Consider the following 25,442-nt stretch of genomic DNA (forward strand, 5'->3'; position numbering starts at 1 on the left):
GCCTAACTCACATTTGACATTTGTATGTAGTTTATTGTAACAAATTTGTCCTCGCTGTTTATCTGCAAACGAACACAAAATGCATGAAATTTTAACAACAATTTAACCCTTTTTTTTCCCAATAGAACGTAATATTTTTTTCTAGGTGCATGTTTGCCACATGTAGGCCAATGTGTCAATCATATTGTGTTCCTGAAAAAATTGATTGTTTGGTTGTCAAGTTTGAACCCAATGGAAGCGTCAGTTGCGTAGATAAGGACAAAGAAACGTGTAGGTTTGTTAAGATTGAATTCAACACTGTTTTTACGAGTGACACACTCAGGCACTGCTCCTTGGTTCGGTTAGTTTAAATTCGTCCTCAAAAACCAATCTTTCATAAGAAAAACAAATTGCTTGTCTACGTACGAGGAAAAGAGAAAAGAGAAAACAAAGAGAGCGCACAGCTTCCTTTGTTTCTCTCTTTTTTTTTTTTTGGTGAAACCAAGGAGAGAGATTAACTATGGATTACGTTGGAGAGAGAGAAACAGAGGAATAGTTGGGCAGAGTTCAGAGGCAAAGGAGGAAGATGATGACTTGTGATCACAGTGAAGGTGTTGTAAAGATGAAGGGTTTGATGCCAATGTCGATATCAATGGCCATGTGTGGGCATGGCATTAGAGAGAAAGAGACGACAGAGCAAATGTCAAGGGATGAAGGAAGCCAGACCAGCCAGTATAGCATTAACGATGGCATTTTGCCTTCTCTTGGTGCCACTTCTAGAAACCGTCCCAGACATAAGCTACGTCGTTTCATTATCACTCCCTTTCATTCTCATTACAAGTGAGACTCTCTCTCTCTCTCTCTCTCTCTCTCTCAATTCAAGTTTCAAAATTTTCTTGTTGGTTTTGCATGTCAATGTCTGTGTTCAAATGGGTTGATTTGATTTGATTTGTACAATGCATGAGATCACGAAAAACTAGAAGTTTTATGGCCCAGTTTGGTTATTCTTTTATGATGTTTTCAATCGTCCATGGGGTTTTTATGCTGTGTCTTGATGGATTTTATGTATCAATTTGAGTGTGACATTTTGTTTTTGAAATTCTTGCATTAATAAAGTTTACATTTTGGGTCTTAATTTTGCAGACTTTGGCAGTCATTTCTGGTATGCCTGGTTTTCTACACGGCCTGGGTGTGCCCTTTTGAATTTGGATTTCTGGACAAAGCAAAAGGACCCCTGGCCATTACTGATAATGTTGTAAATGGATTTTTTGCCATTGACATTATTTTGACATTCTTTGTGACCTACCTTGATAAGACTTCGTATCTCCTCATTGACAATCCCAAGCTAATTGCTCTGAGATATGCCAAAACCTGGTTGGCTTTTGACATCATCTCCACAATCCCTTCAGAACTTGCTCAGAGTGTTTTGCCTCCTCCTCTTGAGACCTATGGATACTTCAATATCCTTCGTCTATGGCGTCTCCGAAGAGTCAGTGCAATGTTTGCCAGGTACTACTTATGGAAATGCTGGTTTATAGCGTCTTCATCTATGCATGTTGCAGGAACTGATCTCACATTCTTTTGCTTTTTTCTTGGGACTCTAGATTGGAAAAAGACAGGAACTATAGCTACTTCTGGGTTCGATACTTAAAGCTTATCTTCGTGAGTGTCTTTTGACTAATATCTAGTCATTTTTATGAAATACAGGTGTGATTTTGTATTACTGATGTTTCTCATGATCATCGGGCTTTTGTTGTGCTTGTAGGTTACTCTCCTTACAGTTCATTGTGCCGGTTGCTTTTTCTATTTTCTTGCTGCACATAATCGTAACCCAAGAAGGACATGGCTTGGGCTTATCACAGATAACTTTCATGATATCAGTTTGTGGGATCGGTATGTGACCTCAATGTACTGGTCCATAATCACCCTTACAACTACTGGCTATGGTGATTTGCATCCTGTAAATTCACAGGAGATGATATTTGATATCTTCTATATGCTCTTTAATCTTGGGCTGCAAGCTTACTTGATTGGAAACATGACTAACTTGATTGTCCATGGGACTGCTCGAACTAGACAATTTGTACGTCATTCTTTCTTACCTTTGTTTGGTTTGACACTCTTCTGTTATCCAGTAGACTGTGGGTTTCTTGACGGCTCAAAATTGGACAAGTGAATTCTTAATCATCTGAAGTTATTCTGTTTTATGTACAAAAGCTATTTATCGTGTTTCATAACAAAATACTTGTCAGAGTTCAATTTCTTCTGCATGAGCTATAGGAAAGAAGCTATCCCCTACCAGGACATGGTTTGGTTGAACCAAAATGAAAAAGTTTTTGTATTTGCACTAACATTAGTTTTTGTATTTGCACTAACATTATACTTTTGACTACTAAAGTTCGTAAATTGTTACTTAGGAAATATAGAAATAAACTACATTGTCCTGACAGATTCACAAGTATAGCACTTTTCAAGTTCTGGCTAACATACATCCCTTTTCATTTCCCATTATCTTGGACTTGCTTGTCTGGACCCAGAGAGATACTATTCAAGCTGCCACAAGTTTTGCGCAACGAAACCAAATACCTGATCGCCTGCATGAGCAGATGCTTGCTCATTTGTGTTTGAAGTACAGAACTAATTCAGAAGGGCTGCAGCAGCAAGAGACTCTTGATGCACTCCCTAAAGCCATTAGATCAAGTATTTCACACTATCTCTTCTATCCACTTGTTGACAGTGTCTACTTGTTCCAGGGGGTATCAAGAGACTTGCTTTTCCAACTGGTACTTCTTAAGCTTTCAGTAATTCATATTTGTTGGTGGTGCTTGGATACATCATAAAGCTTTTTTCCTGTGTTTCCTGTAATCTTACATGTACGTAATACACTTCGTTTTACTTCCATGTCTTTGGTTAAGGTCTCCGAGATGAAGGCTGAGTATTTTCCTCCAAAAGAAGATGTAATTTTGCAGAATGAAGCACCCACTGACTTGTATATAGTAGTCACTGGCGCTGTGGTAAGAATAAGAAACTAAGCTATTCACACTCTTTGGCACTTGAATCACAGGCCACCTTTTTCCTTTTCTTTCATTTTGTCTTTTTATTCAGTCAAAATATCTTCTGATTCTTGTTACTTGCTAACAGGAACTAATTTTGCAAAGGAATGGAGCAGAACCGGCAAGTTTAATAATATAAATCTTTGTTCAGGTGTCTTGCAAAACTTAACATTGGTGTTTTCTTACTAGTGATGAACTTGTTGTGCAATGACTGCAGGTTGTTCGTGAAGCAAAGACAGGAGACGTTGTTGGTGAGATTGGCGTGATTTGCTACAGGCCTCAAATGGTCACAGTTCGTACGAAAGGACTCTGTCAGCTTCTGCGTTTGAACCGTACAGCTTTCTTAAATATTGTTCAGGCAAACGTTGGAGATGGAACAATTATCATGAACAATTTTCTTCAGGTATGTAAATTTCTTACATTGATCATTGTTTGTTATTCTTTATTATCAGGAAGAAAATCTTTTGGTTGTTTGCTGTCTCTTATGCATGTTGTTGATGCAGTATTTGAAAGAAATAGAGGATCCCTTGATGCAAGGAATCTTGGCGGACATAGAGCACATGCTGGCTCGGGGTAGAATGGATTTGCCTCTTAGTTTATGCTTTGCTGCAAAGAGGGGTGATGATTTGTTGCTGCACCATTTGCTCAGGCGGGGTTCAGATCCAAATGAGATGGATGATAATGGAAGAACAGCTATGGTGCTCATATCCTATCTTTATATCTGCACACGTACACTCGTCCCATATGGCCTTTGCATGTGAGACTTGGGGCTTATTCTGTATGCCTTTTCTTTTGTCTTTCAACAGCATATTGCAGCATCAAATGGAAGCGAGCACTGCGCACTCTTACTTTTAGAATTTGGAGCAGATCCTAACACTCAAGGTAAGGAAATTTTCTGATGGCTGACAATCTGCCATGCATCAATTTTAGCCTGGATTTAAGTGTTCATTACTTTGCATGCAGATTCGGAAGGAAATGTTCCTCTGTGGGAAGCAATATCAGGGAAACATGAATCTTTGATCAAACTTCTTTTAGACAATGGAGCAGATATAACTTCTGGCAATGTGGGTAGTTTTGCTTGTGCTGCTGTTGAACAAAACAACTTACAGCTTCTTAAAGACATAGCCAAACATGGAGGTGATGTAACGCTGCCCAAGAGCAATGGGACTACAGCACTTCACACAGCAGTATGTGAAGGAAATGTTGAGATAGTTAAGTTCCTCTTAGAAAAAGGAGCAGATGCTGACAAGCCGGATAGCTACGGATGGAATCCTAGGGGTTTGGCAGAGCATCAGGGACATGAAGAAATAATAGAATTGTTTCAGAAGAAATCAGAGATTAAGAAACCAACTATTGTTTCAATGGCAAAAGATCCTGTGCTACCACACCATGGGAAGTTCCGGAGTGAGCCCGCCTTACCTCCCTATGCCCGGGATAGTAGGCCATCCAGCTCTGAAATATCATCAGCGGAAAATACTTGGAGAAGAGCTAAAAACTTCCGTAATTCGCTTTTTGGGATCATGTCAGCTGCCAATACAGGTACACATATATCTCACTTTTCTCTGTAATTTCTTTGGAGGATGAAGTTATAAATTCCATTTTTCTTCTCTTTGCAAACTCTCTCACCATGTACGTGAATGCATGAGTGCATTAGTACTCGACCTACTAGAAGTAGCAGCCTTTTACTGACCCTTGAACTTTTGGAACACTTGGTGATGAAATTTTGAGACTGAGAGTTAATGGTACAAAGGAAAAGCAATTAAGAACTTTGATTTCATTGTGTCCAAGTTTTGACAAGGTTAATTTCAAAACATGCAGGTGAGAGAGAGAAAGACTTTGCTACATCTTCAGGCATTTTTCCCAGTACCCTAAGTAAGATAAGCTATCCGGCCAGAGTGATTCTTAGCTGCCCGGAAAAAGGTGAAACTGCTGCAAAGCTTGTGCTTCTGCCAGAGTCCCTTCAAGAACTACTTGACATTGGTGCCAAAAAATTTCATTTTAGTCCCACCAAAATTTTAACCAAAGAAGGAGCTGAAATTGAAGATATACAGCTTGTTAGAGATGGTGACCATCTTCTTGTTGTTGGTGATGCTGGGATTTGATGATGCAAAAGGCCAGAAATGGGATGGAGGTTTTAGCAGATGACATGCTTATAACTGTCATCTCCTAGAGTAATATTCATAATTTTTTTCTGGATGTCGTTTCTTAGGTAGGCACATTTCTGTTATAATTTTGTAACAAAAGTTGATATATAATTAGTAAATTTAGGTTTTAGCCATAAAAAAACTTTCACTTTTGGAAAAAAGACAAAAAAACCTCTCAACTTTCAAATCAAAGACATGCAAATGTAAAGGATTCCTTAGAAAATCCTAATTTAGTGTGCATACAAATCAAACCTTGTATAAGGTTTTTTTTTTTTTTTTGGGGTCCAAACCTTGTATCAGGTAAACCGTAAATCCATAAAGTATCGAGCTTCTAACCAGGTTCAGTTTAACTCGAACACACTGCAAAAGCTAAGGGAATGCCAAAAAGAAAAAGAAGAAAACCATAGTAAATGATAAGAACCTAATCTGGAATTGTGGTTTAACTACTAAGATTTGTAAAATGGAAAACCAATAGAAGTGAAAATTTTAGTACACCCTTTGGCTTCCATCAAAAAGAAGAAAAAAAAATTTACACCCTTTGTTATCCCCTCTTCTCTACTCCTTGTCCCTTAATTTTGCCTTAAAAAAAAAAAAAACTTTCTGTATGTGCTTTGCTCTATCCATAACTTATCTTTTTCAAGCTAGGCATCCTTGACCTTCAACAATCCTCTGCTGAGGAGCTTAACCATCATTTGTCTCATCATGAAAAGCACAAGCTTCGATCTCAATCAATCTATAATTTGATTAGCATCCACTGTCTCATCATATTTGGCCATCTTCTGGGTGCACCTGCACAAAATTTCATGTAAATATGGCGTTGAACCGATTGATAAGTTGTAATCAAATTTTTTATTCATCTCTGGAGAGGTAAGTTTAATAATACAGGATATTGGCATATACAAACAGAGTTGACTTTAAGGAGTCATTATATGGAAAGAAGCATTAAGGTCATTCTTTAACAGTCTTACATGAGAGAGCCTGTCTTCACTACTGAAGCTGGTTCTAAGCTTTAGTTCACCTCTGCTTGTTGTCATCTCATCTAATATCTCACCATCATAGTCTGTGCCCTCGTCGTTACCAGGTTCAGGTGGTACTTTTTCCTGCTCACACAGTGTCCAATAGGCCATGAATTAAAATCCTTCAAATACATTTATCAAAATAACCAAAACAAAACATTCATTCTGCAAATTAATTAGCAATGAAAGGAAATGAGACATACTTGTGGAGCACCGGGAACTTCCTCCCACTCACAAGAATCTAGTTCTTGTAGATGGGCAGGATGAAAGAACTTGGGTAGCACATGTTCCCTTATGCTTATGAGAACGAAGAATGGCAGTGGGAACAATATTCCAGCTATAGGTATCCATGTCACCCCAAAGCATATCAGAAAGTATACGAGTTGGAAGAGCGTAAATGCAACAATGTACTTGAATGGTACTAACTCCACAAATGAAGCATGAGAACCCTCCAAGACTCTGTCCAAGAAAAATGACACAAATTAAAGATGAATGAAGATTACGATTCAAAGTTTAATAAAACTTCTAAACCACTGTTAAACTGACTTACTTGTAACGCCGGCTAGGGCTGATGAAAAGCAGCAAGATCCTCTCCCAGAACTGATTCCCGTGCAGACTATCGATCGCCATGTAGGCAAAGTATCCCCAGAGAACTGAGGTAGGTATCTTTTTTATTACAAAGATTGCAAATACTGAGCCGCCCACAAGGAGTGACTGCAACAGGTTACTCACTCTTTGCTCATTAACCCGAACAGGCAAATGAGCATCAATGTGTTTCTCTGGATCAAATTTTCCCTTCAACTCTCCCCCATCATCAGATTTCATTACAGCCTCCCTTAAGTTCTGCAACTCCTTAGGCTGCAAGACAAAACTAAACTCTGATTAGACAATGCACTAGCACAAATGATGGAAGATTAGTGACATATATATATATATATATATATCTATCTGCCTTGAGCACTTACATTTGGAGGAGAGCCACCGTCCATTTCTATGAACACAGCTTCCATCCTTCCAAACATCTCAGAGTTGGTTGCCTTTAGTTTAATGCATTCCTGGGCACTCTTTATCATCTTCTTTCGAATCACCTGCAGATTGGTCCTATTGTGTAAACAAATGACAATAACACTACGAATCAAGAGAAATCCTATATGATACCCTAAGCTTACCTGCTTCCTTAGAACAGCAAGGCTCTTAGTGTGCATGGGGGACTGTGGAAGAACACCATTTGAAGGAGGAAGCCCAAGCAACCCACAAATCAATGTCTGTAGCAATGAAAATATAGCGGCATAGTTAGATAGAAACATATAGTACAAAACAAGAGATAGAAGAAAAAGATTAAAGTCAGAAAACATACCATTATTCCCAGCAGTAGCATATCGTAGTGGTAAGCAGGTGGTTTTTGAAGATTAAACTCCTTCTGTTGTGCCAGCTGAGAAGCTACACTGTGGTCAAAGAAGTACAGGCCTGCTATCATCACAGCTGGTATGAAGGCAGCAAAGATGTACAAGACTGGGACATTTGGCATATCCTGCAATTTAAATATGGGAAATGGACAGGCTTAGAGATTATGTTTTATATTAGCCATTGATCCCAGTTAAAGGCAAAAGGCTTAAATGTACAATTTACCCATCAGAGAACTAATTATACCTTGGTGACGGTCCAATGGTAGAGTGATGCAGAGTCCCAGGGAAATGGACAAACAAGCCTCCTAGGAACTCCATGTGGAACTTTACCAGGTACAACATAAGACAGTGCTGTCCACACCAAGACCATTAGGGGAACCCCATAATCTGCAATAAGACTTCGGAGCCACCCTGTATCCGCCACCCGAAAAGAGCCAAATAAGAATAGCCAAAACCAGATCTGGTGCAATAGAATAATATTTCATAAAATTATAAAATCACTATAAAAAATAATTCAATTCATTACCTGTGCCATACCACCATGATCTTGCTTTTCTGCTCTTAAGGGAAGTGGAAATGACACCGAAGCAGAAAATGACAGCAAGCAACCCATTGGTGTAGAGCCACTGGAATTGAAACTCCTCCAGCTTTGGATTTTCAGCTTTTGGAATACTGAATTCAGAAATTACTCCCTGCCAATGAGCATTTACTTGGGTTAAAATCAATCCACTAGAACTGATGAAATTTGTTTTGTTTAGTTTTGTCAAGAAACTCTATGCAAACCTTGATGGCCTCTTGAATAAAAAGAACAGAGATCAACATGCCGAAAAGTTCCCCTGCAATTCTAGTAAATCTGGATATGATGTTACATGCATTGAAAATTGCCAGAAGAATGAGCAACAGGGATGTCCAGACACAAACCCTGTAACATAAGTAAACACAAAAGTCATTAACATATATTTTCTGGCACATAGTACTCATAGTACAAAGGAAACATTGGCAATCTGGAAAAAAGATGAGATTAATTCCCATACCAGCCAGTCCAAGCTAGAAACAGTTTGGTCCCCAACTCTGGTCTTCCCTTACTGAAAGTGTACAAATAATTATACATTATGACAGTGGGTTCAGCAACTCCTAAGACCAGCAAAGGCTGCCCACCAAATAATGATTGAATGATACCACATAGAGCAGTAGAAGCCAAAGTTTCCACAGTGCTTAAGGTTCCATCTACCATCATACAAACATAAATTTCAGGCTTCCTCCATTAAAATCCACAACTAGAAAAAGCAAGAACTAAAAATCGATACACAACGTTAGGTACTAAGTTCTTATCACCTATAGTTACCATGCACCTCTTCTACTCTTTCCAAAAAATTGAACTTTTTAAGATAAAGTCGAAAAGGAACAGATGATATACCTGTATCCCTACTCAACTGCTCCCCAAAGGTGATAACGGGAAGTGCAGAAGCAAAGAAAATGTAGAAAGTTGGAGCTAATATCCTGAAACGATTGGAGAAGATTATGAATCAACTAATCAAGGTTATGGAATCCCTGAAAGAGAACATGGTGATTTTTACCTAACACCAGAGCAAAGTCCTCCAATCCAGTCTTCCTTGTAGCACGCTGCTCTTCCTTTGACATCGTGGATTATTCCCTTGAATGGACTTCTGATGCTGTCCATTGCCGCTGGTGGAAGAAATTAGCTATAAGGGTTAGGTCCAAATTTACACTGCATTACATGCAAGTTTCTTTGATTGGCGAGTATCAATAAACTTTGGCAAGTCACATGAATGCCATTAGGTGAAAAATATAATAATAAATATTGCTGTAGTGTGTGAGAGCCTCATGACACAACTGTGAAAGAAACCAAAAAATAGAATACCAAAAGCTTCAATACTTTTCTTTAAAGAAGAAGACTGTACAAATAATGGGATGCATGTGATTCAAAATTCAAATAGTTTAAGTACTTTTCATATAATACAAACACAAGCATCAACAACAACAACGACAACAACATGCAATGTAAACCAGAAATCCCCAAAACCAACTTGTTACCAACACTGCTCTGCTTCAGAGAGATGATACACAGGGCAATCGATGCAATCAAGTTAAAGTACAAGAAATGTAGTTTTATTTTTTATTTTTCTCAAACTTGCAAAACCCAGAGCATGCATGGGAAGACAAATGGTGGGGTCCACGCACCGGAACGACGATGAAGAGGGTTTATAAGTAACAAGGAATGGAGGACGTTGCCGGTGCCAGAAGAGTGAGTTATTCCGGCAGGGGGGTTGCCGGAAGTCACAGACTCTGTTTAAAGTGTCAAGGGACAATCTCGCCCTCTCCCTCCTCAATCTCTCTGTTAAGTTTCTTTTACTATTAGCTTTCTTTTGTCTCTCTGGGTTTTTTTTTCTCTCTCCACCCTCAAAATAACCGTCTGGTTTCTCCAGATACAAGAGGGAGAGAATTGTGGAGGGAGAAGCTGGGGATTGTACTTAAATATCGGCTCACCCGGGTTTAGTGGGCCTGATTTTAATGTGGGAGGGGCATGCTTACGTGGAGGGCCCTCATTGGTGGATGGCAGACGGCCTTCATGGATGATTTGTAAACTTATATTTATGTTTAGCGTTTTGTGTTCTGTACTTTTGCTGTCTTCGCGTGCATTGGATTTTCTAGGGATTTGAGTTTGAGGATTTTCTGTACCGTACTGTACTGTACACGGATCTCGGATAGATCATCTTCAATTCTTCATGTTATTTAGAGAAGTCTGAACAACAATTAAATTATGGCTCAACCATCATCTACACATTTTAATATTGCAAAGTCTGGAATTATTACCTATTTAAGTTTGCAACCCCTAAACCCTTCCTTTTAAAGAAAAGGGAAGGCCAGAGTTTGGATTGTTGTCATGTAATATTAACAAGGTGACAAAACTTTTCCACGCGGCATTTGTTGGTGACATGATCTGTTCACGAGTATACATGTCAATATCTTGTCATGAATGGAAAGCACTTAAATGTGAGTATCAAGTCAAGTGATATTACTACTTCATGTGTTATATTATGAATACACGACATGATTGATATATTATGATCTTATAAATCTCGAGCATAATATTAATAAATTAGTACACATGTTCTAACATGAGTATAATATTAATAATTAAATTATGGCTCAACCATCATCTGCATACATTTTTAGTATAGCACAAGAAGTTAGGAATTTTAAAATCTTCTTGCTTAGGAAAGGGGAAGGCTAGAGTTTGGATTGTTTTCATGTAATATTCACTGAATGATTTGTTAGCTAGTTAGCATACATCTCAGAGAATCTCGTCATAAATGAAAAATATTTAGGTGTGATGATCACACCACCGTCACATGATATTATTTCTACATATGTTATAATATAAGTGAGCAAAATAGTTAATATATCATAAATCTCGAATTCAATATTAACAAAATAAATATATATTATAATATAAGTGAATCGATAATACTAGCTAAGACTGTGACAATGGGAATGAAGAATCTGTCGTCTCGTCACGAATGAACACACCAACAAGTGTTATGTTGGTCGAGTAATCACCAACCACCCAAACAAAGAAATGAAGAACAATAAGAGAATAAGAACAAAGTAATAATACCAATTTAGTTTTTGAGGTGAGCATGAATTGCTGAAGAACGCGGGCAACCTCTCACTGAACTCTGCGTTGATTTGGAGGGCAGGGATGGGCCCCGCACCCTGATGCCCCCACGCAGCCGCTTAAATAGTCAGCTCGAAAATTGAGTGTCGTTGATTAATGGTGGTGATGTCGTTTTCTTCTCTTTATCCCTAAACCATCCGCAGCCTGAAATTATCTTATTATTATTTGCCAAAAGGTAAAGGGAAACACACCCTGCGGCTGAGAATGCCTGGCAGCCATTGCCATGTGGGTGAGCTCAGCTGAGGAGCTGAGCAGAGGTGAGCTTAAGGTAAGCTGGTCCTTTGGGTTTGCTTTTTACTGACTGGGTAAGCAATATATGCATGGTACTCGGCCCAGATTTTCCCACCCAAACTGACAGTGACCTATGTTTGACCCAAAAAAAAATCCGTTCATGAGTCGTGTGTGAAAATTTTGTATTAAATTCTTCAATATGCCCAATTTAAACTTCACTTATTGAGTAATGTTTTCTTGCCAGACTTATGTTATAATATTGAAATTTATACTGTATATTCATGTGAATAATCAACTTAATGGTGTCCAAATTTGTAGTCTTATATCATAAGCGCTAGTTTGGAGGTCCGGCTTCAACTGAACTATTTCAATTAATTAATGTCTTGAACTGGTGATGAACTTATAAATATTGAGACTCAAAATTTTATAGTACAGTAATGAAGGGCTCAAATTCAATCAGTCGAGTCACGCTAGAGAACAGTTACCCTACTTAATATGCACAATCATAAAGAAGAAGAACTTATTCAATTGGGAACAAAATCATATTTAAAATATGCGAGTCTTAACAGTTTAGACCTATAATGGGTTGTGAATCTTCTGGAATTCTTTCAGGTTACTTTGCTAATACAGTATTCAAGTAGTGGAGTCTTTGTCATTCATATGACCTAATTTATGGAGAATATCAATCTACAGAAATAGCACTTTCGGTAACTTTGTTAGGTGGATTGGGGTGAACTGGGGTCAAGGATGCAACTGTAGCCAATGGACTTCACTATGCTACCAAAAGAGGAAGAAAAGAAAAAACTAGCCACTCAAAAACATATATAGACTACATCACACACGTGTTAGGTCTAACCTCCCTTAGCTTCCCACGCGGATCTTATGGAGATCTACATTAAAATTGAATCACTTTTTGTAACAAACAAACGCGATTGCATTAACGCATTAGATTGATCAGCAGTGAGTCTGCCCTTTGCACTTAAGTTGTATTTAAAAAAATAAAAACAAACAAATGCATATCACCTCTTTTGGGACCATTTCATTCTAAATTCGAGAGTTTCATTTTTTGGGTTCGTGATAAGTACCACTGTCACGGTATTACTGATCCATCTGTTATAACATAGCCTAGTGATGATTTTATTAATAAATATACAATTATTATGGCATTGACAATTACACCCTAATCTCCACCCATCCTCTGGCCTTAGCTTTGTTAAGCTATGATTGCAAATCTTCAATTTATTACAGTAGATCTGAGAGCATGATATTAAATTTCTTAAATATTTAGTTGGGCTGTAGAGTATAACTCTTAATGCATATCAGCAAACATGCATTTCCATTGTGACATTGCCGCTGTACAATTATATCATAAACTTGTGAGAAGCACTTATATACAAATAGGTACGGGAAAAAATTTCCTAAACATTGGTAGAACTAAGGCTGCTTGAGCTTCTATCTGTCTTTCCCTTTCTTCGGCTAACCAGCAGAGTCTCAATGCAAATGGTAGAGAAGTGCAGGTGCTTAGCACATTAAGTGGAGGGCTTCACGATTTCGGCCAAGCAGACTTAACGCTGTTGCAGCTATGTGATGTCCAGTCAGCCCAGCAATAGCTAGCTGTTCGTTTGGGGATGCATGCTCAATGTAGTTGTCCGGTAAAACAATTGGTCGCCACTGGAAAGTCAATTTCAGACAGAAAGGAAGAATTTAAGTCAAAATGGGTTAACATTAAGTGTGCCTTTGACAATTATTATTGAACCGAAACAGCATAAGATATATAATGTAGAAAATTCCAAAGGAAGCTGCATACCATGTTGCTGAAAATAGATATTACCTTAATGCTTCCATCAAGCTGTCCATCAAGTGCAAAGAACTGCGCAACATGGGATCCAAATCCTCCAATAGAGCCTTCCTCGACCGTGATTAGAAATGAGTGGTTCCGACAAAGCTGCCTAAGAAGGTTGATGTCTAAGGGCTTGCAGAACCTTGCATCTGCAACTGTTACCTCAATGCCAAGCTTTGAAAGAAGAGACCGAGCCTTAAGGCAGTTCCGAACCATTGATCCATATCCAAGCAATGCCACATCTTTACCCTCTGTGAGAATTTTCCCCTTTCCAATCTGCTCAGCAGTGCAAAGCAGTCAATATAAAGGCATAAGAACAAGTTAAGTCGTCTAACATTACTAAGTGAAAAGAACAAAGGTAATATGAAAATGCACCAAGTTCTATCTTTTAAATATTCCTGTTGGTAATGATGGTACGCTTATTTCTAGCAACGGACAAATAGCAACAATTACCTCAATGGGGGTCCCACTGCACATAGAATGTTCCATCCCAACTACGGCTCCCCTAGGATATCGGAAGCAAACTGGACGATCATCAATGTAGGCTGCAGTGGCCACCATGTTGGCAATCTCAAGCTCGTTGGACGGTGCCATGACAATCATATTTGGTAAGCATGACATAAATGTTATATCGAATGCCCCACACTGCAAGGGACCATCAGATCCAACCAATCCTGCACTTGTAATGACAAAACGCACTGGAATTCTTTGCCGATCTACATCATGAACCACCTAGACAGGCCATAAGAAAATAAACTTAATAACATTTTCCTCAAAACAAAGATATTAATAATAATATTTTGTTAGATATATGATTACTACCAACAAGCAGAAGGGATCAATCAAACAGACCTGATCATAAGCTCTCTGTAGAAATGCAGAAGGAATTATGCAAAATGGCTTTAATCCTCCACGTGACAAACCAGCAGAAAAAGTAACTGCATGTTGCTCAGCCATTCCCACATCAAAAAATTTGTCAGGAAATCTTTCACGGAATAGGTGAAATGATGATTCCATATGCATTCCTGCATGAACAGTCACAATATATTTGTCTTTCTCTGCCTCCATAACCAAAGCCTCCATAAAGCAGTCACTATAAGTTCTAGGGCGAGCTTTGGACGGTAAATCATCAGAATTACTCAAACCTGCAGGTTTGGAATGTAAAACAACATATGTATCAATTCAACTTGGCTTTTTATCCTCTACAAAAAGGAGAGAGTCAGGCCAGGAAACCAGAGAGATAATGGGAACTAATCTTTGTAGTTGGAAATTTCTTATACTCACTAAAGGCCTGAACCAAGGCCAACCTTAGATGAAATATAAAACCAAACTAACATGGGATGAGTTTGGCTACATCACACCTAAATCAACGCATGAATCCCAAAAGTTACTGCAGAACTTTGCACAGAAATGAAATGAACATCAGAGAAGGAAATGAGAGATGTACCTTCCTGCTGCCTGTATGCCACCCCACTCTTCGGGTTGTTTTCCAGTCCCTGATTTTCTTCTGTTATCACATGGACCAAAACAGGACCCATTGAATTCAGTGATGCCACTTGCTGTAGAACGCAAATCAGGTCTTCAATGTTGTGTCCATCAACAGGGCCAATGTAATACAATCCAAGCTCTTCAAAAAGAGTTGATCCTAGTGGACCGACCATACCACGTGCATACTCATCAACTTTAGCTGCCAATTCATGCATACCTCCACCAATTCTTTTAGTAACACCCTGAAAAAAAAAGGGTGGAAGAGAAATAAATACTTCAGCGAATGAAAAATATAAAGCATAAAAACTCAATAATGCTAACCATAAGCAACAGGAAATGTTTGATATCTCAAGATCCCCAGAGCCCACTACGTTCTTCTCTTAGATGCAGGGCACACAAAATCAAATAACTTCTGCATGCTCGGGTCAGGTTGTCTAAAATATTGCCCAAAGTCTTAAATATTTTTTTTAATATCTCTGTTCTCTGGACTTCAATAATTCCAATACAGCTAAATATTTATGAAAGTCCTCAAAATAACGCTTCAGTGTCATAAAATCTTCTAGTCCTAGAGGTATGATCGTAAAACCGAGGAAATACCTTAGCAACTTCTCTAAACTTCCGAAATGATTTACTTGACTGGAGCTTGCTTAGGGTACTAGACAGAGCATTAATGGTTGTCTTGGGGCCCTCCTCAATCATTGGGTGTAAAGAGTGCCTGCTGTCATTTAAAATAACTATCATATTTGAGTCCAAATAACCTGCATTACCCATTGCCTCATAGACCTGACCAGCTACTGTTGACCCATTGCTGATGACTGTGACAATACGTTCCCGCTTTCCTTTAATATCCCGTGCAATTGCCATGCCTGTAAAGATTATAAATTGCAGTCCAGTTAAAAAATAATAAAGTTGTAAATCTAAGTTAGCTGACCAAACTTGAAAGATTTTCTCCTATATGCTAACTGCACAACAAGCAAATAAACAAATCTGAAATTAACCCCAAAAAAGAAAAAAAATCTGAAAGGAAAGAACATACTATCATGAGCTACATGAACTCAGAAAAGTGTAAAATGCAAATTAAGCTGGACGCGAGCATGAAAATCAATATGTAAAGCAACATAAAAAGAACATATACGATTACCAGAATATCCAGAGAAGTGTTCAATTCAAGTTAAGTTGAATAAAAGCGTGAACTTTTCTCAAAGAAAGTGATTTTGTGACAAGAAAAAAATGAACAAGAAGCAGAATGGAAGCGGACAACTACCAAGTCCAGCAGAAACACTGCTGCACCCATGCCCTGCCCCAAATGGATCATATTCACTTTCGGATTGAGATGTAGAACCAGATAGACCATTATTTCGTCGCACTGTATGTATGAGGTCCCGTCTTCCTGTTAGAATTTTGTGAGCGTAGGTCTGCCAGTACAAGAGAAATTTTTTAAAACTTAGATCATACAATCACTAAATATAAATTGAAGATTTCCATTGATTTCTTCGCTTCCTGTTTTATATGTGTTTTTCTGGTATTAACTCTGAACATCAAAATGGAAACAATACCACAAGTGATCCATATTCAGCACCATCTCTCCAAAAATTAGGTATCCCTACAAGGAGAAGGTATAGACATTATGATCTTACTTGTTCTACAACATCCCACAGTATCTTGTCCACAGGAGCATGGAAAACATGGTGCATGGCCACTGTCAACTCTACTACTCCCAAGCTAGCTTTAAAAGACTTTCTTGTTTTTGACATTATTGATGACAACTCTGAACGGATTTCATCAGATAACTGTTTCAGTTCCTGCACTGATCAATTTGTGGTGAGTAAAGAAGCTGTAAAGTTAAGTATAACCATAAAAGCAAAGTATGTAAATGCCTCAAAACTCACTTTAAGAGACAAGTTCTTCAGGTGGATAGGATTTTCAACCGAATCAAGAATGGGTGTCGAGACTTCTTCTGAGAAAAATTCACCACTATCAGGCAGAGAACATTTTGGACACACTATTTCCTGCATCATGAAAAAAAATAAAAATAAACAGATATTAACTGCCTATGTAGGAGTGGATAATATAAACATTCTATCTTTTTAAGGGATTTATCAATCTAGAATCCAGATGAACCTCTATGTGCGCTTAGTGCTTAGTGTTAAAATCATTTGGGACATGATGTAGACTATAAATTAACTTAAAAGAAAAATATTTGATGATGATGGCAGTTTCCCCTCTTCCTTTCTGTCTCTCATCATCCTGGAAACCAAGTTCTCATTCACCAATAAAGCTTTTCCGTTTTAGAAACAAATAGTTACTGAAAATAGCGAATATAGTGACAAACAACAAACATTGCCGCTCACCCAATTCAAGAAAGATACCAAATTGAATGATTGGCCTAAAACTTTACAGAACACAGCACCTCACAAATTTAAACATAATTTAACCCATTCAAACAAAGCATAGATTTTGTTCAGGTGCTATTTCTCTTTCTTTTTCTCAGTTTCTGAAGCAAGTACACAAGAGATGAGGGTGGCAACAGTGATTACCTTGGATGTCGTGGTGGAAACAGAACTTGGGTACAAGTTACTTCTTGGAAATTCCACATGAAGTGGAAAATTAGAGCCAATGAATTCGACTTTTTGAGGAAAAGCCCCAAACTTTCCACGGTAATGGGAAGTAATTCCAGATGGGTACCCCGCAGAAGCAGTACCCATGAGGAAAAACACAAACCCAACTCTCCAAACTCAATGAATTTCAAGAAATAACAGAATTTGGGAGCTCACTTGCAGAAAATGAATAAAGAATCACAGTAACACAACCAAAACATTTAAGCGTTGTGAAAAGTTGCAGAGAGACACAGCAAAGAAAGAAGCTGGTGGAAGTAAAAATCAGCAGGAAGTGAACAGAGAATTCAGAGGAGACGCAAGAAGCATTAATTGGAGAGTCTCTATTTGCAAAAGTACAAATAAATGCAAGGCTCTGGTGTCCCTTAAATTATAAAGGTTGCCAAGTACACAATCGGCTTTCCAACCCAAATGGATTCTCTCTTATTTTTTTTTTTTTCCTTTTAAAATTGCAAACGATAATTTCACAATGCAAATATCCAATTAAAGAGAAAGAGATTCTAGGATAATTGGTTCCACCAACTTCAAATTTTATTGTTTACTTTGTGTCTGTTGAAAGCTCCGAAACATATATTACAGCGGCTCACGTTCGTTGGGATGCAGATTAACCTTTCATTTATGGTAGGAGTTGCAAGTAATTTACTCTCTTCCTCCTCTTTCCTTAAAAACCAAATATTAGGATAACAAAAAAAGTATAGAGTCGGCAAAGTACATTTGTTTGTTGGAACTTATAAGAGAAATGGTAACCGCCTTTCTATTTGTGTTTTTTTTTTCTCTTCCTATTCTGTTTAAATTCATGGGATTAAGGCTTTCCCTTTGTGCCTTTCTATTTGTGTTTTTCGGCCTTCTCTTTGTGTCTTTCTATTCGTGTTTTTCTCTATATCCTTTATTTTTTAAAAAAAAATTTCATTATGTTCAAATTCATGTTATGACTAATTTCATGAATTTTCTATTAGATGGACAACTTTTTCCGTAAGGGACTTGTAACTCAAGTGGTTAAAAGTATTTATCCATGATCTTGAGCATCTCCAAGGGAGATGTGAAATACCAAACTTTAAATTTAAATTTGATGGCAAATGTGGCAATTTGACAATTACACAGTTTTACACTCCACCCGATATGTTAAATTAAATTATTATTTTATTACATTTCAGTGTTCATTCAAGATATGAAATAAATTGGAAAGAGAAAGAAAAAAAAATTTGTAATAGTCAAATCATTCAAGATAAAGAAGAAAATAATAAATAAAAGTAACAGCCAATTGTCTTTAAAAAATAATAAAATATTCATTTGACATCTTACTTTTGGAATGTCAAAAGTAATGGTTGAACCTCCGGCCTTCATTCCATATTAGCTTTGACAATTCGATTGGAATAATGTGAGATGTTATTTTTAACCGTTAAATGTTTATGTAGCACTTTTGACATATCGGTTGGAGATCTCTTAGGTTCTTGGGTCCCAGTGTTTCATTTCCCCTTCCCCAATATCAAATATCGATTGTATTAAAAAAAGACAACTTTGCTAGTTTGTTAGAGTAATTATAGAAATTAAATGTGAAATTGAAATTGGAATCTTTTTTTGGCTTCTACTTGTACAAATAAGTAACTACGTACGCCATGTTCATCGACCCCGTGAGAGGGCATAACAATTTGTCATTTTACTTTTAAGTTAAAAAAACTTATGAAAACGAAAGAGAGTGCATAAAATAAGAAAACTTTGTTGGGAATTTTTCAGATACATAGGTGCATTGAATGGATCACCCTTACCTTAACCCTTAATACAAATTTAGTAATAAAGAAAGTAAATTTGGTGTGGAAATTAAATTCGGAATTCATTATTAGACGTATAAAAAAGAATTAATGAGTAAGTTACGTTTTAAAACGACTACGCATCTTAACGTTAACGTACACATCTGAGCAGTCCCTCCCTTGCAAGGAAACGTTCCAAATAAATTGCCTACCTTATTCAGAAGATGTGATCTATTTTATTTTTCTTTCATCTATAAATTCCTCCATATCTAGTTACATTGCCTGCACTCTCGATCAGGCTTCAAGCTATCTATTCATCTTCTCGCTGAGCACAGCACTTGCCCAGGTACGAGCGTTGCAATCTCCTTCACTCATAAATCAATTTAGATGTTACCTTAATATTACAATATTTGGTTCCTTTAGATACATTGTATATGTTTTAGGTACTTCCCCCTTCCATTCTAATATGCCAGACCGTTAGATCTTTGTATAATACATACAAGGAAAGCTGGGGTGGGTATTTGTGCTGAAAAATCGAATACCATCTAGACGAATAATCCAGTTTAGTATGATAATTATTTATTTCTATTTTATACGGATCCAATCTAAACCGAAAGTTTGAATGGAAAAATTGAGAATGATACCTAAACCATGGATCGAGTATTATAATTTAATTTAAAACAAATTTTTATTGTGGGTGTCATCTTCTTATTAGAAATTGGAATGTTATTAAATTGTTAGATTATTTGGACTAAATGGAAAGAAAAATACGTTGGTAATATCCCAAGAATCAAATATAAGTGTTTTAATTCATTGATTAAAAGAGATATATATTTAAAAAAATTAGAAAATGGTTGCGGAATAAAAAGCGAATATCGACCAAACCAACCAATTGCCTTGGCCAGTGAATGACTTTGTAAGCAAAGAGCATGTGAGGGACGGCTAAGCTCTAGCTTTGTCCACATGGAAGTACATGGGTCCTCTACTCTTCTGAGTGGTGTCAGTAGTAGACAATGGACGGCTGAGATTTGTACTATATTTGTATGTTGTGTTAATTAAGAATTTAAGATTGTGCTCTTGTCTCACCTCTTGGACTCTTCTTCCATTTATTTAAGGTGATTAATTAAGGTGGTTTTGGATCAACCATAACTCATTTGATCACCCTACGTACCAAAACCACTAAATCCGATTTCTTAACTAATCTATTATTTCTTGCTCTTTCTATCTGCCGTTTTGTTTTTACTTCTGTTTGTGTTTGTGTTTCTGCTATTTTTTTAATAAAGAAAAATTTAGGAGGAGGGGAGGCTACCTCATCTTAGGACCGGGACATATTTTCTGCTGTTTTTACTTGTTTAGACGATCGTACATTCTTATTTTTCGGTGTCCTACTCTGAGCTACCAAGTAACTGGCCTGCACCCCAAGTTAAAATTAACCTAATTTTCAAACCTTTGACTTTGAATGAATCTTTAATTGATATTGTTTATATATATATAATGTTTAACTAATTCCATCAGATTATTTTCTTCTTACTTTTTGATCCAGGCATGTCAACTTCTCCGAGCTCCCTTCCATGGCTGTTTCTCTTCCTGTTTTTATCAGCGCTCTTTCGTTCCTCTCAGGCTGATGTTGGCTCTGCTGCCCACTACAGCCCCCCATATCTGCGTAAACCTAAAACCCTAAACCCTAATGTATCTTTATTACATACAATATCTTTTTCAGTTTTTTTTTTCTTCCTTTAGTACATTTTACTCGAAACTTTCATATAATTTTTCCGAATATCAAATATATTTAGTTTAAAATCTTGATTGTTATTGCAGAATTTTCAAGCTGTCGATATATTTCTGTTAACATGGATATTTGATTAATACCTAAACTTGCATTCCATTGCATCCATGCAGCCACCGCGTGCAGGGAAGCGACCCCTCGCAGTTTCCGTCGAGCAACCTGTTTGGGTCAGCCGGGGAGGGAATATGGGACAATGGTGCGGCCTGCGGCAGGCAATATCTGGTGAGGTGCATTAGTGCGCCGGTGCTAGGAACTTGCGTTCCAGGGAAGACGATTCAGATAAGGATTGTGGATCGAGCTCTCTCTTCGGTGTCTCGGCCTTCAAGGAAAGATACTACTATGGCCCTCTCCACCACGGCCTTCGCTGCAATCGCCAACTCTTCTGCTAAGTTTGTTAACATTGAATTTCAACAGTAAGTACTGAATGTTATGTTGTCAAACTGTTAATCAACATATTTAAATTAATATGCAGTGTTATTTGACTAACTCATTAGATTTTCGTTTTGTATTTCTTCGTGGCTTTTAATGATCAATAATTGTGATTTAATTTTGCATTTGCAGGGTTTGAATTAGAAGACAACACATTGTTTTATCAAGGGACATGGGACCCCTTTGATATATTTTTTTTCCTAGAACTTCGAGGGCGGAAGGTCAATTAGTTTGGTTTGATTGTATGTGTACCTTTCAGCATGGTTAGTTAGTATGTAGTTGAATTTTGCTCCTATTAACTGTTTCTAGAGAATTGAAGAAAATGTGCATTACCAGATTCCTCTATTATCTTAACCTCCCAAGTTCCTAAACTTGTTTATATTTTTATACATGTGTTTGCCTCAGATTTATACATGTGTTTATATCTAATCACCCGCATCATGATCTGATAATTAAGAATGAACTAGCTATATATAAAAATAAAATGGGTATGTTCCCATAATTAATTAAAAATAAAACACATCAATAGGATAATGATATAGTAGTGATGATGGAATGGAATGAATTTATGAGCAAGTTATCCTACTCTGAGAAGTGAGAGTTAAGGCATGATTTTATGCCTCAGCTTGTCATTTTGTAATAGAAATTACATTAACAAGAAGTGTAACGCGTTAATTATAATATCAACGTTTCAAATAACTTGAGACATCTTCTAACATTCTAGACCAGTATATTATTTTCCAAAATTATTATAAACCCACTTTCTTTGAAAGTCAATACATATTGTTCTCACATATCCAAAAGACCAAAAAGACCCGATCCAAATCCAAGTAAGAAAGTGGTTTGTTCGTGATTAAACATAAGTCGGTGGGTATTTTAAGCAGCTCCTTATAAATAGCTCGACTCTCTCTCTCTCTCTCTCTCTCTCTCTCTCTCTCTCTCCAGTCTCTGAAATCTTCAAAAGATTCGATCTTTCTCGACCTCCATCTGCAAATTCTCTCTGTTTTTATCTGCGTTCGCGTTTTGGGCTTTTTGCTGCTGTCTCGAAAGCAAATTGAGTTATTCACATTTTCTTTCAATTTCTCGAGAAAAAGAAATGTCAGGTAAAGGCGCGAAGGGTTTGATAATGGGCAAAAGCCCAGCCATCAACAAAGACAAAGACAAGGACAAGAAGAAACCTATCTCTCGTTCTTCTCGAGCTGGCCTTCAGGTACAATTCTCTCTCTCTCTCTCTCTCTCTCTCTTCATCTATATTTGTTTTCAGTTCGATTTCGTTGATTTTCCTTCGTGTTTCATTCATGGGTAAATCTTCGTTTTTCAAAATATGCTCTGTTTTGAAAATGCGTGTTCTCATTTGTGTTGGTTCTTGGTGTGTATACGAATTATTATGGATAGAATTAGAATTATGGTTGGAAAACTCTAAATTATTAATGAAATGGAAGGAAAAAAAAAGAGATTGAATAGTTGGGTCGTGGAGATTTCGTAATTTCAGAGCTCACTAGCTCAGAGCAATCTGCTAAATTGTGCTTGATGGGATACATGGGATAATTGTGGTCAGTTATGATTAGTTTGCTTGCTGTAAAAGTAACTGAATTTCAAATTCATAGGATTTCAATTACGTGGGGATGGATGGATTATCATGGTACTGAGCTTGGCATGAAGAAGAGGTCTATCATGGTAATGGAGAGTTTAAAATTGCACTGGCTTGCTACTTTCTGCTCTCCTCTGCTTTTCATATTTACCCACGGCCCTCATACGTTATATTTAGTGCTTTAAGATCTGCAAATTTGGGTTTTCTCTGTGCATCTAACTGTAGGCAGATAAGCATCAAATATTTAGGTAAATAGTTGTCTCAGCTGATTTTTGGTTTAATACGTTTCTGCACTGGCACGGAGATTTTACAGTCCTCTTTCGTGAAATTAGTCTGTTTAGTTTTTCTGTTAAGCAACAGTGCATAGTATTCACTGCAGCTGTTTTAGAAATTTTAGCTTCAACTCTCCTGATGGTGAGAGTAGGATAGGTTCTTCCAATTTGATAAGGTTATAATTGGTCAAGAAGGTTATGCATCAACATTATCTTTTTGCTGTCAAATCCTGGTCTACTAAATTTAGATTAGGATATTTTCTTTGCATGTGAGTGAAGGTTGGGCTTCTTTAAAGAAAGTGACCCATAGTGGTGAAGGAATAGCTTACCCAACTTAGATGGGTATAAGGGGAATCAATAAAAGACTTGTTAACTTACTCAGCTGATGTTTTCTTGATCTAGTAGTTGCCCTAATCCAATCACATTTATGACCAAAACATATAAAAGGACGATTTGATATCGGGTCATCTATGTTCATTGTTTATTCATTATCTTGAGTCCACAATTGGAACCTTGGTCCCTGTTTCAATCTATCCTGCAATGCCTTTCTTTTTAATGATGAGATCAATTTAATCAGATGTGTCATTAACCTGGGTGAGGTGCTGTTGTAAATTAATTACCCTAGATGATAATTTGGGTTTCAAGTATAGTCTCATGAACTTGTGTATAAGCATGAGTGTATCGTAGACTTTCCACGGGTTGATGAATTGGTTCTTTTAGATGTTTTTGTAGTTCTTTAATTTCTCCCGCTCACAACGGATTTTATTTAGTTGTTTTTGGGTATATATGCCCGCTATGTTCCCTATCTCTGATATTTGAATATGTATTTCTGCAGTTCCCAGTTGGTCGAATTCACCGTCTTTTGAAGTCAAGGGTTTCAGCTAATGGAAGAGTTGGTGCAACAGCTGCTGTGTACTCTGCCGCTATCTTGGAGTATCTGACTGCAGAAGTGCTGGAGCTGGCAGGTAATGCAAGCAAAGATTTAAAGGTGAAGCGTATAACACCCAGACACTTGCAACTTGCAATTCGTGGTGACGAAGAACTCGACACCCTGATCAAAGGAACAATAGCCGGTGGTGGTGTGATCCCTCACATTCACAAGTCTCTCATCAACAAGTCCACCAAGGACTAGTATTCTTGTGGTTTCCATGTATAGTCAACTCCTCTTGGGAAAATGGAACTCCTTTGTACATTTTCAGATACATTTTATTCATTGATAATGTCCTTTGTGGGTTGGCATACTTTTACTTCTATTGGGAACAATCAAAGAATATATATTTTTCATTTCTTTGGTAGTGGTTAGAGTTTAGAAATTAGAGGTGCTTTGTTTGGTGTGTTATGGTTATTAAATGAAAGTCTTCTGTAAACTATATGATTCATAACTCTGTTTCTTTTCTTTGTTTTTCCGTTTCTTCCCAATCCTCAAAAATTGGAGAAAATAAGATAATTGCACTCGTTCAGTTTTTTTTTCCTTTTCATTAGAAATTTAGTTGAAGAGATTTAGTGTCATAGTTAGGTTATTTGTGATTGATGCGACCCTAATCTGTTGTCTAATTCTTCAATTTTGTTAATTTCGCAAAATATTTGAGTAGTGTCATGTTGAAAATCACTAACCCTCCCAATAATAAATGGTTGCAATGTTTTCCGAAAAAAATAGAGAAGAAAAGGCTCTGCCTAAGTCAAAAACCAAGTAACTCTTTCATCGAGGTACTTAGTAAGAAAACCATATGAAACCCAAATGTGAAAAATGTGAAAGACAAAGGATAATAGTGTAATCTTAATAAAAGATTTGAGGCCTTATGTAACACTTTATTTTCTAAAGCAAGACTATTTGGACTCTTAGTGTGTCATCTTTGTGCTAATTATGAGTACTTTAAAATACTAAAATATTATACTTGAAGTGAAAGATAACACAAGCGTATTAAACTAGAAAATTATAGTTTGGCTCCAACTAATGTGGGGAACTATCAAAGGCGTGTGTAACACAATTTACAGTGATGTATAAAAAACAAAAAGAATTAGTTGTAATTGTGTCAGTCAAAGAAGTGTCTGATATGGAGACAAATCTCTTGTGACATGAGCTCAGTTAATGGATCCACAAAACATAGGTAGCAGAGGAAAATGTAGGCCGGAGCCAAGAACAT

The 25,442-nt window shown here is 37.2% G+C and overlaps 4 protein-coding genes and 1 pseudogene across 7 annotated transcripts; 3 read left to right on the plus strand and 2 right to left on the minus strand.

Moving 5' to 3' along the window:
* Positions 1-369: 369 nt before the first annotated feature.
* On the plus strand, positions 370-5,411 carry LOC103320058 (potassium channel AKT1-like). The gene is made up of 12 exons (XM_016792165.2): positions 370-819; positions 1,123-1,488; positions 1,584-1,641; positions 1,745-2,062; positions 2,517-2,762; positions 2,895-2,993; positions 3,121-3,153; positions 3,250-3,435; positions 3,536-3,730; positions 3,839-3,914; positions 3,996-4,571; positions 4,851-5,411. The coding sequence occupies exons 1-12, from the start codon at positions 566-568 to the stop codon at positions 5,132-5,134; spliced, it is 2,691 nt and encodes an 896-aa protein (XP_016647651.1). The 5' UTR covers positions 370-565; the 3' UTR covers positions 5,135-5,411.
* A 197-nt stretch (positions 5,412-5,608) lies between these two features.
* On the minus strand, positions 5,609-10,435 carry LOC103320057 (HCO3- transporter family). The gene is made up of 14 exons (XM_016792166.2): positions 9,801-10,435; positions 9,176-9,284; positions 9,016-9,098; positions 8,633-8,825; positions 8,382-8,520; positions 8,125-8,290; positions 7,843-8,009; positions 7,550-7,723; positions 7,362-7,457; positions 7,158-7,280; positions 6,743-7,050; positions 6,396-6,651; positions 6,145-6,276; positions 5,609-5,965 (listed from the first exon to the last, which is right to left on the minus strand). Exons 2-14 carry the CDS (start codon positions 9,277-9,279, stop codon positions 5,939-5,941), a joined length of 1,968 nt encoding a protein of 655 aa, XP_016647652.2. The 5' UTR covers positions 9,280-9,284; positions 9,801-10,435; the 3' UTR covers positions 5,609-5,938.
* A 2,303-nt stretch (positions 10,436-12,738) lies between these two features.
* On the minus strand, positions 12,739-17,927 carry DXPS3 (1-deoxy-D-xylulose 5-phosphate synthase 3). Of its 3 annotated transcripts, none has more exons than XM_008221670.2 (10): positions 17,395-17,927; positions 16,747-16,866; positions 16,495-16,659; positions 16,122-16,272; positions 15,455-15,723; positions 14,817-15,099; positions 14,222-14,514; positions 13,823-14,101; positions 13,361-13,645; positions 12,739-13,200 (listed from the first exon to the last, which is right to left on the minus strand). In XM_008221670.2, the coding sequence occupies exons 1-10, from the start codon at positions 17,560-17,562 to the stop codon at positions 13,051-13,053; spliced, it is 2,163 nt and encodes a 720-aa protein (XP_008219892.2). In that variant the 5' UTR covers positions 17,563-17,927; the 3' UTR covers positions 12,739-13,050. The 3 variants fall into 3 exon arrangements, with proteins under 3 accessions (XP_008219892.2, XP_088901569.1, XP_088901570.1); XM_089045443.1 differs by having other exon boundaries at positions 16,495-16,664; positions 17,395-17,814; XM_089045444.1 differs by lacking the exon at positions 17,395-17,927 and adding an exon at positions 16,979-17,086 and having other exon boundaries at positions 16,495-16,664.
* A 1,484-nt stretch (positions 17,928-19,411) lies between these two features.
* On the plus strand, positions 19,412-21,423 carry LOC103320055 (EG45-like domain containing protein; annotated as a pseudogene). The gene is made up of 3 exons (XR_016124208.1): positions 19,412-19,566; positions 20,764-20,883; positions 21,120-21,423. The product of XR_016124208.1 is annotated as an EG45-like domain containing protein (transcript).
* Positions 21,424-22,351: 928 nt separating this feature from the next.
* On the plus strand, positions 22,352-24,680 carry LOC103320054 (histone H2A variant 1-like). Its single transcript, XM_008221667.2, has 2 exons — positions 22,352-22,645; positions 24,134-24,680. The coding sequence occupies exons 1-2, from the start codon at positions 22,532-22,534 to the stop codon at positions 24,428-24,430; spliced, it is 411 nt and encodes a 136-aa protein (XP_008219889.1). The 5' UTR covers positions 22,352-22,531; the 3' UTR covers positions 24,431-24,680.
* The last annotated feature ends 762 nt before the right edge of the window (positions 24,681-25,442 follow it).

Source organism: Prunus mume, linkage group LG2 (assembly GCF_029339155.1).
Source record: "Prunus mume cultivar Tortuosa linkage group LG2, ASM2933915v1, whole genome shotgun sequence".
In the NCBI taxonomy this organism is placed as follows: Eukaryota; Viridiplantae; Streptophyta; class Magnoliopsida; order Rosales; family Rosaceae; genus Prunus; species Prunus mume.